Below are 12,696 nucleotides of genomic sequence, written 5' to 3'. Positions count from 1 at the left end.
TTAGTGTTTCTGTTTTAATATTGAGATCTGTGAACCATTTTGACTTGAGTTTGGTGCATGGTGATAGACTTGGGTTTATTTTCAGTCTTTGGCAGGTAACAAACAGGCCAATATATTTCCCTGCCTTGTGTAGTTTCCCACCTTTAATAAATATGAAACTTTGCCACCATTTATGCTTTTTCTATTTCTTTGTTTGTGACAGAATGAACCTAGAAATCACGTCTAGAAGGAGACCCCAGCAACCGAAAATCCAGTTACAGAGGAAACAAGGCAGCAAAGGAGAAGGAGATGATGAGTTGGAAGCGACTCAAACTGAGCCACGGATAGATGCCACAGCACTATTTGCTGAGAGGGTGAAAGCCTGGTATTAGCTGGATTTAACCCACAGAGATGCTCTTCACCCACAGCAAGCAATGGCATTGTGCTCCTTGAGCCCTTGTCCTCCAAACTCAGGCCTTACAAAAGCACACTTGAGTGGGAAAGCACTGCTGTCTTTTGCTCTTCCTCATGCTATCTTCTTCTCCTGAAGCACAGCGACTGGAATATGAACCCACATCCCTCACATCTGCTTCAGGTAAGCACATGCCTTACTTTGCTAAGGTATTTCTGGATATTTCCTCCTGGTATCACATGTGCACCAAGACTGCAAAGCCCCAGTGCTGTTCTTGCCATTTTCAGTAAATTAATGCTCTGACATTGTCAAAGAGTATTCAGGTATATGGACAAAGTTGAGCAGTCATAAAAAAAGGACCTTTCTTTAGGCTCTGGAGCAGTACATGCCAATTTAAAAGCTTCTTGTACACATAAAGCCAAAAAAGCCCTTTCACCACTGCCCCATGCTTTGTACAAAGAGACACACACCTGGATGAGGCCCCACACTGCATCCTTTATCATGTTATCCTATAAGCCTGTATTGAGAGAATCAACAGGAGAGAAACATTAAGTTCTTCTAAGGTCCATGGGTTTGTTAGCCTTTAGGCCTTCCCCCGCTGCTTGGAACTATTTGATGGAAGGCATAGCACTAGTGGGTTCTCAGGAGAGAGACAACCTGAAAGGGCATTGCTTCTCCCAGGGCAAACACTTAATTCTCTTTCTGTCCCTGACTAAATTTCCCTGAGCCCTGGGCTTGACTGTCACTAGAATTAGGAACATAACCACTGAGACCATATCAATCTTAGTAATTCTTTCTAGTCTCTCTTTAGATGACCTGGTGTACTCTTATTTTCTATCTTACCTGAAGAAAAAAAAAATGGAGAGTGAGAGTAGGATTCATGGCCATCATACATTTACCCAACACCTAATACCTGAAGAACTTATATGACTGAGGGTGGAGAATCTCTGAGTAACCAGATGAATACATATAAACGAAGAGCTGTATTTACATTTGTATCCTTTTATTTATAAAGAACTTATAAAGTATCAGTCTTATGCTAAAGACTGAAGACACAACGCTGAGTAAGAGACAAGTTAGGTTCATTTCTGTGATGTAGAAAATAAACTTCCTGTTGGTAACAGATTCCTATCATAGGTCACCTCACAACTGTATAATCTATCGCCACTTCTGATATTCTATACAGTGACCCTCCTCAGACTGGAGAGACTGGACATGTTCCCCTTCTATGCAGTTTCTGGTGTCTAAGAAGGTTTGACTGTGCGCTAAATTTTCTCTTGCACGTGCTACAACTAAAAGGCTGCTCACCTGTGTGGGTTCTGTGGTGTTTAATAAGGTGAGAGGGCTGAGTAAATCTTCTTCCACATTCATCACACTTAAAAGGCTTCTCTCCTGTGTGAATTCTTTCATGTGTGTGTAGATTTGCTCTACAAAGAAAGCTTTTCCCACATGATGAACATGTATATGGTTTTATTCCTTGATGTGTCTTGGCGTGCTTCTTAAGATCTGAACGCCATTTAAATCTTCTATCACATTGTTCACATTTATGGGGCCTCTCTACAGTGTGAACTCTCTGATGCTTAGCAAGGTCAGAGCTAACTCTGAAGCTTTTCTCACATTCCTCACACTTAAAAGGTCTGTCCACTGTGTGACCTTTCCTGTGATGATCACTAAGTTCTGGAAACTTTTGATTACAAGTTAAAAGTTTCTTTCCCTTGTTCCTTGGAAAACCCTCACCCTGCTTCTCTACCCTGCAAGTATCACTGTGATTCTCCTTGGCTGCTGTTTTCTGGACAACCTTCATTGTGGTCTTCTTTGATACTTGACGTTCTGGTGCTTGCATTTCTGATGCAGAAGCAAATTTACGCTGATTGTCTCTGGTGTCATTTTTGAACTTTAACCCTGTGAACAAAAAGAAGAATCAAATATGTTTCCAATAGCGTAAAGCAACATGAATGGAGAGAAAAACCAATAATGGTTTAGTCTGACAAAATCGCATAAATGAATCTCTCCTTGATGCTCCTTGTAGGCACAACAACAAACCCATTAAATAATGAAAGAAATAACCCAAAGAGCATTCTAAAAAGTGAGAAGGTGGAAACTAGTTTGGGGCCTCAGGAATGCAAGAATAACATAGCGGAGTGTTTTAGACCCCAGCATCCAGCATAAGAAGGTAACGCTGATACAGGGATTCTTATTCCTTTCCCAGCCCTGACTTGGAAACCTTATGACAACATCACGCAAACCAGATACAACTGGCAAAGGGATTCAGCCTGGAGTCTATCCACAGTGTGCAGCCAAGAGAGATGCTTGCCTCCTATACGGGCTGGAGATTTTCACTAACCCAAGTTGAAATACATCAAGATATACAAAAGCAGAACTGCAAGAAACCAGCCAAATGAATGAAAATTGAGAAGAAGCCTCTTTAATATCACAGACATGAGCTTTCCTTTCTTGAATGAAAGATCCCAAAGTGAAGGAGAATATCCAGTAAGAGTGAACCAGACACAAGGGACCTGGCTTTGGAAGCCTCTTCATCTGTGTGGGTCTCAATTCTTTTTCCCCTCTGAGAGATCCCCTGGTCTCAGGAAACACCTTCCACAGCTTCAGGTAACACCAGTTGGGACCTATGCGAGCCTCAGCACCAGTACCATATGAACCAAAGTTAATATCATAAAGGCTCTGAAAATTAGAAATGTCATTGGAAGCATATTTGATGAAAGTCAGAAAACTTTGCACGCCAACGTTTAGATTGTATCAGTAAATGTTTAATTTAAACATTTAAACTAAAATATTTAATAGAACCGGGACTCCTTTAACATAATATACACAAGAGTTGCAATGCAGTAAAAAAAAAATCATTAATTGATGAAGAACCAAGAAAATGACAACTTCAGTGAGAAAGGGAGTTCAGACAGAAAATGTAATGAAAGTGAAAAGGAAAAACAAAGAAAGGAAAATTTAAATAAAAGTGGAAATAAAACAACCCATTTCTAAATAATCCCCAGTTCAAAGACATTCTCAAAAGAAAATTTAAAATAGAGTGGAATGAAATGAAAGTGGAACAAAATATGTACATTGCAGATAATGTGATCAGAGGAAAATCTGTAGCCCTAAGTGCTTACAAGAGAAAACAAGGAAAGGTCTCAATTCATTCGTCTGAGTTCCTACCTCAAGAAACTATACAAAGAGGACAATAAATGCAAAGCAGGCTGAAAAAGGGAAATAACAAGAACGAGACTAGAAATTGAGTAAAAAAAAAAGCTTCTTGTTTAAAAACTGATAAAACAGCTAAACCTTTAGGAAGACAAACAAAAATAAAGATATAGATCACCAGTATGAAGAATGTAACAGCCAATAGTCCCAGCTCCTACAAAGGCTGAGCCAGGAAAATCACGAGCTCAAGCCCACCCAGACAAAATAGCAAGAGCCGAATCATAAAAAAGGATGCAAACCAGAACAAAAGACGTGGAGGAAGGGAGAGGACTGTGTTACTAATACTCTGCAGCAATTAAAATATAATAAGTGAGTACAGTAATACCTCGGTTCACAAATGCTTCTGTTTGCAAGTGACTCCATTCTCAAACAGCAGCATTTGGCATAATTTTGCTGCCATTCGCAATCTCTGCACTGCGTGACAAACACGACCACAGCCACCTTCCCCAAAATGATACAATAAATGAAGTTCGTAAACCGAGATACCACTGTACTCTGGGCTTTATGTTCATGAATTTAAACAGTAGGGAAAATGGACCAATTCCTTGACAACTACCAGAATGCAACCAATATGAAACAGATAACCTGAAGAACTCTAACACCATTAAAATAATTCATAATGTACAACTCACCCTGAAAAAACACTCCAGGTCCAAATGGTGTCACTGGAGGAGTCTAACAAATACGTAAAGAATTACCAATTGCCCATGATCTCTTCCAATAAAGGGGAAGAAATACTACTCAACTAACTTTTTTAAAACCAGTATTATGATAATAGCAAAACATCACATACAGTACTAAAAAAGGAAATTGTAAGCTAACATCTCCTACAAACTCAAATATAAAATGTTCAACATACCTGCATGTGGGTTTGCATGCCTGTAATCCTAGCACTCGGGAGGCTGAGGCATGAGAATTGCTGTGAATTTGAGGCCAGCCTAGGCTACATAGTGACTTCAGGGCCAGCCTGCACTACATAGTGAGCTCTTGTCTCAAAAAACAAAAAACTGCTGAATAAAATATTCATTAACTTAATGCAACTAAATTATATGCCATGGTAAATTAGAATTTATTACACGCATATAAGCTTTGTTCAGCGCTTGAAAATAAATACAATCAACCATTTTAATAAGCTAAAGAACTATCCCGATATGCTGCTGTCAACTGACGTGGAAAAGTTATTTCACAAAGTCCCACATCCATTCATGATAAAAACAAGTCATTATGCTAGGAATTATATCAACTTGATAAAGAATATCAACAAAAAGCCCAGTGCTAACATCATAGGTAATGATGAAAGACTGAATGTTTTCATGGTAAAACTGAGAATAAGACAAGGATGTCTTCTCTTATTCCTTTAATTCAATACAGTACCAGAAGTTAGATCTACTGTTATCAGGCAAGAAAAAGAAATAAAAAGCACTCTAAATTTTTTCAATTGCCTACGTACAAAATCCTATAAAATATATATATATATATATATGTATATATATTTAAAAATGCTTAGAACTTATAAGTGAATTCAGGACACTCACAAGATACAAGATCCATGGCACTCCTGTATAAAACACAATAACCAGGCAGAAAAAAATAAAAACAGTATCATTTACAATTTTCCAATGAAAACAAAAACCATAGGCATACACTTTAAAAATGTAGAGTATAAATACATTTTAAATTACAAAATTCAATGAAAGAAATCAAAGAAGACAAATAATTAGGCATCAGTCTTCAAATTGATGTGTATAGGTTTAAAGTAATTTCTGGCAAAATCTCAACAAAATTTATTTTAGACATAGATAAGCCTACTCAGAAATTTATGTGGAAAGACACAGGGCTGAAAACAGCTAAAAGGATCTTAACAAAGGAGAACAAAGTGGGCAGGGGAAATCACTCTGCCCAAAAGATACTAAGGATTGCTATACAATTACTATAATCAAGAGAGTGCAATATTCAGAGAGGGAGACACACAGCTCAATAGAGTAGTTTAACAATACTATTCCCAACTTATGCTCCACAAAAACCACAAAAGCAACTCGGTGGAGCAATTTAACAAATGCCAAATGATGTTCAAGCAACTGGACTTCCATAGGGAAAAAGAGTCTCAAGTGAAACTTCATACCTTATATAAAATTAACTCAAAATGGACCATGGATTTAAATGTGAAACATAAAATTATAAAAGTTTTAGAAGAAAACTATAGGGATCTGAGGCAAACCTAATCAGTGTTCTGGACTTGACACCAAAATCACAATGTGTAATAGAAAAAAACAACTGCTTCTCATCAAAATGAACAATTCACTCTATGGAAACTCATGGCAAGACAATAAAGAGACTGGAAGAAACTGACAGCAAACCATGCAACTGACAATGTATTCTAGAATACAAAGAATGCTCACACTCAACAGTAAAAAAATCCAATTAAAATGTGGGCAAAAGACATTTCACTCAAGAAGATACAGAGCTGGCAAATAAGCACATGAAAAAATATAAAACATCTTTAGCCATTAAGGAAATGCAAATGAAAACCATAATGGGATACCACTACACACCTATCAGAATGGCTAAAGATATAAAAATTCCTCATACTAAACACAGGCAAAGATTCAGAAAAAATGAATTGCTCATACATTGTGAGAGGGAATGTACAGTGATACCACCATATGGAAAACACTTTCCTATGCATTAATCATGTAATTATCGTATGAGCCAGTAACTGTATCCTTGCAGGATTTATCACAGAGAAATGAAAAAGCTACAGAAAAACCTGGACGTGAAGGATCTTAGAAGCTGTATTCAAACGACCAAAGGATGGGGGCAGCAAAGATATCTTTCAGTGGGTAAAGCTTCAACAGTGATAGGGAATGCTTCTCAGCAATTAGGAAGAAATGAGGTATTGATATATGCAACAACTTCAATGAATTTACAGAGACTTATACTAAAATTTAAAAAGCTCACCCAAAAAAGCTACGTATCTTATACTTCCATCCCTATAAAACTTTTCAACTATCAAAATTTTGGAAATGTAGAACAGATTAATGGGTTTGTGAGAGGGCAGTAGTTGTGATTATAACAACAGCAATAGAGAGATCCATACGGTAATGGAACTGTCCAGTATTTTGACTATAGTGATAAATGTACAAATCTACACAGGTGATAAAAGCATATATAACTAATATAAACACAAACATAACCACAAATTTTAATCAAGTAAAACTGGAGAAATGTGAATAAGATGTGTAGGTATATCAGTATGAGTATCTGGTTGGAATACAGTTCTTTGGAAAAGTTACTGAAAACTGCATGATGAGACCATGGAGTCTCTGTATATTACATATTTTTTTTTTAAGACAAGGTTTTGCTGTGCAATTCAAGATGAACTTGAACTCCCTTTTTAGCCCAGGCTGGCCTCCAATTTGTAGCAATCCTTCTGCCTCAGCCTTCTGAGTGCTAGGATTACAGGTGTGTACCATGATACCCAGCCAGTATAATATATTTCACATTTGTATGTGAATCTAAAATGATCTCAATATAAAATCTCAATTAAAAATACAGGAACAGATAGCAGGACCCTGTCAAAAAAAAAAAACCGCAATAAATAAATACAGGAACAGAATCTTAAAGAAAAGGTTCCTATCAAAGAACATTTCTCCTTTTCTCATGTATATATTTACCTATAGGAAATCTCTAAGACTGCCCTTGAAGTCTTGGAGACGTCGAATTTATGGTCCTTTTAATTGCCCCAAACAGATCACTTGAATTTCAAAGTGCATCAATCATGCTTGGAGAATAAAATTTTGAAGTCATGAATTGTCGCCTTCATTCAGTATTATTTTCAGGAAGATGAAGCGACTCATACTTTTTAAATTTCCAAATCTTTAATGGGGCAAAATCTTGGATCCAATCATTTCTTTTCACTCCATTGTGGACCAGGGTGGATATGCACTGAGGAAGCTGTGGGGAGCCCGAGGAAGATAGGCACGAATGATATGTGGAATGGGAATCCAGGGTTAGTGAAGACAGACTGATTAGACATGAGGGTGGCTTAGACTAGGACAGTTAAATTGAAAGGGGCGGCAACATGGCTGGATTTGGGATGTTGTGAAGACACCATGAAGAAGATCTGCTGATAGATCGACTGTGAGGTGCAACAGAAAGACCGTAGTGCGGGGTGACTGATGATTCTGGCCTGAGCAGTTGAGTAAATACAGTACCTTGTACTGAGATGGGAAAGCTAAGGCAAAAGCGGGTTTGCCGGGTTAGAGCCAGGGTACGACAGATCAATAATTCTATTTAGAATAAGGAAGTGACACACATATTCATTAAAAATGATCTGGATACAGCTTTCCTTTCCCCCACATTATCAGGTTGAGAACAACCAGATGCTGGAACAGAGGGGCAAAATTTCCATAACCTGAGGACACAACGTATTCCTCAACTTCTACACAGAGAGGAGGAAAAGTCTTTACCTAGAAAGGAGGCGGCCTCATAGGTTTCCCACATTACATCACTGTAGAGGGTCTTCTGAGCAGGGTCCAATAACTGCCATTCTTCTTCAGAAAAATACACGGCCACATCTTCAAATGTCAGCAGACTCTAAACAGGGGAATGAGCTGTAGTTCAGTACCTGCCACTCCACAAGATTTCTAATCACCCATCTCTGAATTACCTGGGAGGACTGATGCTGAAGAAATTAACAGTACAAGATTGAGTGGGGGAAAGTGAGAAGGCAGAAAGGAAGGAACCAAGCAGAGCAGTAAAGAGCTCTTTACTGAGCCTGGGAGGAACCTAATTCCCATTCACCAGTTTCCTGGAGAATATTTGGAGCTAACACACTGCAGAACACCTGTGGGTAAGGACAAGTGACAGGCAGCAGGGAAAAGCAGAAACATTACCACCCAGAAAAGCTAGAATGTACAGCTTACCTGGGACTCAGGCACCATGAGCTCGGATGCCATCTTCCGGCCTTTGGTGCGTTTCTGCTCAGAAAGGCCTACAATCTGCGGAGTGTGTATAGCTGTAGGAGGAAAAGAGCCAAAGAAAATTTCTCTTTTCTGTTCATGAACATCATAATCTGAATTCTAAAATACAGAATATCAGGACACCTTTGGGAAAGATGGGTCACTGGACAAACATGTGTATGGCGTCTGGAAGTGGTCCTCTCATGGGAAAGAAGAAGCACCTATCCACCACTCTGACAGCCAGTTCCCTAGGCTACTATTTCTCCAGATCTCATGAAAAATCAAGGAAAGAAAATTCATGAAATTTCATAAAATAAGTTGTTCATTAAGCTGCACAAGAATTGCTGTTTTTTTGTTGCTTTTTCTTTTGTACCGGGAATCAAACTCATGACCTCAGGCTTGCCAAACAAGGACTTACATCACTGAGCTATATCTCCAGTCCTTGAAAATGAAGGACTCAGGTCCTCTGGTATACAATAAGAAATACAGATTTTTGTCTTGTCTTACCTTTTTTCTTGGTATCTAATGTTCTTCACATTCTACCACTTGACAATACATTTCTGATCTGAATTCCCATGTCACTTACAAAGATGTGGGAGTCCCACCTATCCATGTTCCATTTTCTTTCCTCTCAAATTTCTAAGGAGCAAAGTCTGCAATGAATTCCAGGGTTGTGTCATTTAGATTGCTGTAAGTAATTCTTGCAACTCAGACCAACTCCAACCTTCGGCCACCTGATACACTCCCACCTGGCAAACATAATGGCAGGCATGGCAGGGTGTATGAAAATCCCTTACAGTACTGGTGGCCAAACTCACACATGCCATGGCAGGCTGTTTCTTATCACTGAACATTCTAGAAGGTTTCCCATCACTGTACACCATTCTAGCTAAACCAACTGCTATCACAGCTTCTCCGAGAATTATAATGAAGCTCCTCACCTCTTTTATATACAGCCTGGATTTCTTTGGGCGTGTGCCAGCCCAGCAGGTCTTGTAGTAGGTGGTATGCATGCCACCATTCTCTCTGGAACAAACCCTTTACTTCGGGTTCTGCTGGCTTCCACGTGAGGCCTGGAGACACTGCTGTTCCTCTCAAGAGCACTGACAGCTTTCCCAGCTCGTGGGTTGCGACCTGGAAAGAATCCCCATCCTGATTAACACAGACCTTACTTTTAGTTTAGGGGAGGTGGCAGAGGGAGTAGGACCCAGATTTGGAAGTAATAAAAAGAACAATGAGATATTGTGTCACTATGTTCTCATAAGCACTATACATAGAATATGGGAAAATTAAAACTAAAAGAAAATCACTTTGACTACTTCCAACCTCCCCAACCCAACTGCCTCCCATCCCTGTACCCGCAGCCACTGTTCAAGCCACTAGCAGCTTTGGGAAGGCCGTCTATTCTCACACTGCTTCTGGTAGCTTGCTCTCTTAACTTGGGTCCCTGCCTTCATGGACTTCTATCTTTGCATTTTCTCTAAAAGATAGGGAATTAATATTGAGTTTTCCTGTTAGCCAGATATTTAATCCTTCCTATACCTGAGGAAAGATGCTATAGGAAAGAGAATGGAATGGAGTGAAAAACAAGGCAAGAGATGGGCTCCAGTCTTTCTCCCCATGACTTGGTTGCAGTGAGACACCATAAATATGCTCTGCCTTATTTTCAAGGTGCAAGGTGGGCTCCCCCGGAGGGGTAGGGCGAGGTCATCTCCTAATGGCCTACCTTGTTTCCCCAGTCACTAGCAGTGCCAAGGACAGGTGCTGACTCTATGGGAGGGCTTTTTCTTCAAGGTCAGAGGCCTGTGCTCCTGCTGCAGAGAACACTACCCCCCCAGCATCCTGATCCCCTCCACTGGTCTCTCGGTCTTTTTGTCTGTGCAAGTCACCAATTCCCCTTTTGCTTTCCATTTGTCTCTCTTCCTGTGTTACCCAGAATTGTTGGATTCATACTTTTGTTTGCTACCCTCACTTTCCTTTGCTCTCTGTAAATGCTGTCCAGTTTTTGAAAGTTTTCCCATTTTTCAAGTCTTCCTTGTCTTTTACGTCTGTTGCTAAGATCCCAGGTCTTGTCTCCTCCTCCATGTCAGACAAAGCCTACCAAGGTCAATCATCCTGGCCCTAAAGATGGGAAAATGCATTTTTTTTTCTCTAAGGTCAGAAAAGATTTCACCAGCAATTGTGGGACTTTTGCATTATTTGCTGCATGACTGTGATTTCAGATCCTGCCTGGATCTCTTAACAGAACAAGAGAAGTGTGACTTAATCCTGCTCATTCCTTGATAATCCCCCACCCAGAGGTATTTACCCCTGCCCTACTTCACCATACATACCGTACAAGGAATCCTTCTTCTCACCTCATTCTTTGTTCCATCTGATTCTCTCTGCAAGCATTCTACCAGGACCACAGCCTGTCTGATGTTCTCCGGATGATGTTTCTGCACCCAGTCCTGGATTTCCCTGGGCAGAATGGTCAGGAACTGCTCGAGCACCAGCAGTTCCAAGATCTGTTCTTTTGAGTGGATGTCTGGCCTCAGCCATTGATGGCATAATTCCTGAAGTTGACTGAGAGCCTCTAGCGGTCCAGGTGCATCAGGCCAACAGAAGCTCTGGAATTGCTGGTGAGCACTCTCAGGACAAAGACGTTTTATTTGCAGGCTGCACTGCTGACTCTGACTGGAGCTCTCCTTCACAGATCTTGTCTTCTCCAAAGCAGCCCCGTCATGGAGATTCGAACACGCATCCTGCCTCAACTCAATGGGCATCATTCTGTCTAGCAACACTTTTACTCCTGTGTGTGACACTGACACCTCACTGGTTACACATAAGACAACTGAAGTTCCATTAGGTTTGCTACAAAATCAGTGAATGGATGTTCTTTCCAAGAGCACTACAAGAGAGGAGAAAAAATTATAAGTAAAAAGAAAGTCATATAATACATATTAAATTAAATGAAAAGTTCCTGCCTTGCTTCTTCTGCCTTTAAAATTAACTGCCAGCATTTGGGAGACTGAGGCAGGAGAAACACCACAGAACCAGCCTGGACTATTTAGTGACTTCAAGTGCACTCTCAACTGCCTAGCGAGGTCTTGTCTCCAAAAACCAAGAATAATGAAATAAATACTTTAAAAATAAAATAAAGAGGTGTGTTTCTTTCCTTCTCTTTGGTACTCAACTTTGTATTTTTTTATTTTAAAAATAAAAGCAGGAAATCATTAACAGATAGACAACCTTTTTACAAAATACCAAAAGAACAGTACAGACAATACAGAGTTACAAGTGGTAGGAAATTAACAATACCTGTTGTGTTACATATTGATATCTTTGATTGATCAATATTGCATGTCTCTGTTTTCATGAGAAACCACTTTGGTACTCAACTTTGAAACAAAGCACAATTTATAAATGACAAGTGTCAAACTATGTCCTATATCCCCTCAGCTATGTTTTCTTTTTACACTTTAAGAAAGGTTAAGGAGAAAATAGGTACCCACTGGCCAAAAGAAGGTCTGATCTTCCCCGGTACTTAATCTGTGTGTTTTCTACAGGATCTTCACAAAAAGCGAACACTTGAATTTCTCCAAATTTTAACTGATAATCCTTGTCTTTTGCCATTAGTCAGTAGAAAAATAACTTGTGTCTGTTATCCTCTCATGAATATTACAGCGATCTGAAAATGTCATTTCCATTTTGTTAATACTGGTAGGAAAACTGGGACAGCAAGGTCAGAGACATAACTAAGGTAAAACATAACAGTACTGCTCCCAGGAAAATTTCCTTGCACTAACCAACAAGACCTTCAGCATTTGGTGGTAGGTGTACTTCTTTAGGAAGATGGCTAAGCGGCACTGTACGGATTTCTACCTGCACGATAAATTCTTTGTTTACTTTAACTGGAAAGACTTACAGCTAGCCTTTGTTTACAATAAATCCCAATGTCAGTTTGTTAAGAAAAATGAGATGGTGGTGATGAAGGTTCTCATAGACAAGAAGGGCCTGACTAGGGTTAACCCTTTTCTTTACATTTTCTCAAGGTAAGACTTTTCATATATCGTTAAGGCTGACGACAGGCTTCACGGCCTGATTCTCCCTCAGGTGATCCACACACACTCACAAAATTCCTTCGGG

At 39.6% G+C, this 12,696-nt stretch overlaps 1 protein-coding gene across 2 annotated transcripts in view; it reads right to left on the bottom strand.

The window, feature by feature from the left end:
* Positions 1-12,696, bottom strand: part of LOC102004222 (zinc finger protein 75D-like) — a 55,801-nt gene that overhangs the window by 42,303 nt on the left and 802 nt on the right. The window contains exons 2-6 of one of the 2 annotated variants that reach the window (XM_005414830.2): positions 10,926-11,458; positions 9,510-9,702; positions 8,533-8,624; positions 8,077-8,203; positions 1,410-2,293 (exon numbers count right to left, since the gene is read on the bottom strand). In XM_005414830.2, the coding sequence (XP_005414887.1) occupies positions 1,587-2,293; positions 8,077-8,203; positions 8,533-8,624; positions 9,510-9,702; positions 10,926-11,336 (1,530 nt within the window). In that variant the 5' untranslated portion in view covers positions 11,337-11,458 and the 3' untranslated portion in view covers positions 1,410-1,586. Of the gene's footprint in view, positions 1-1,409; positions 2,294-8,076; positions 8,204-8,532; positions 8,625-9,509; positions 9,703-10,925; positions 11,459-12,696 lie in introns of those variants that run through there. The other variant, XM_005414831.2, reaches the window with a different exon arrangement.

Source organism: Chinchilla lanigera, unplaced genomic scaffold (assembly GCF_000276665.1).
Source record: "Chinchilla lanigera isolate Chin_1 unplaced genomic scaffold, ChiLan1.0 scaffold00201, whole genome shotgun sequence".
Lineage (NCBI taxonomy): Eukaryota > Metazoa > Chordata > Mammalia > Rodentia > Chinchillidae > Chinchilla > Chinchilla lanigera.
The sequence above is the reverse complement of the archived record's forward strand: the minus strand, read 5'-3'. Positions and strand labels throughout refer to the sequence as shown.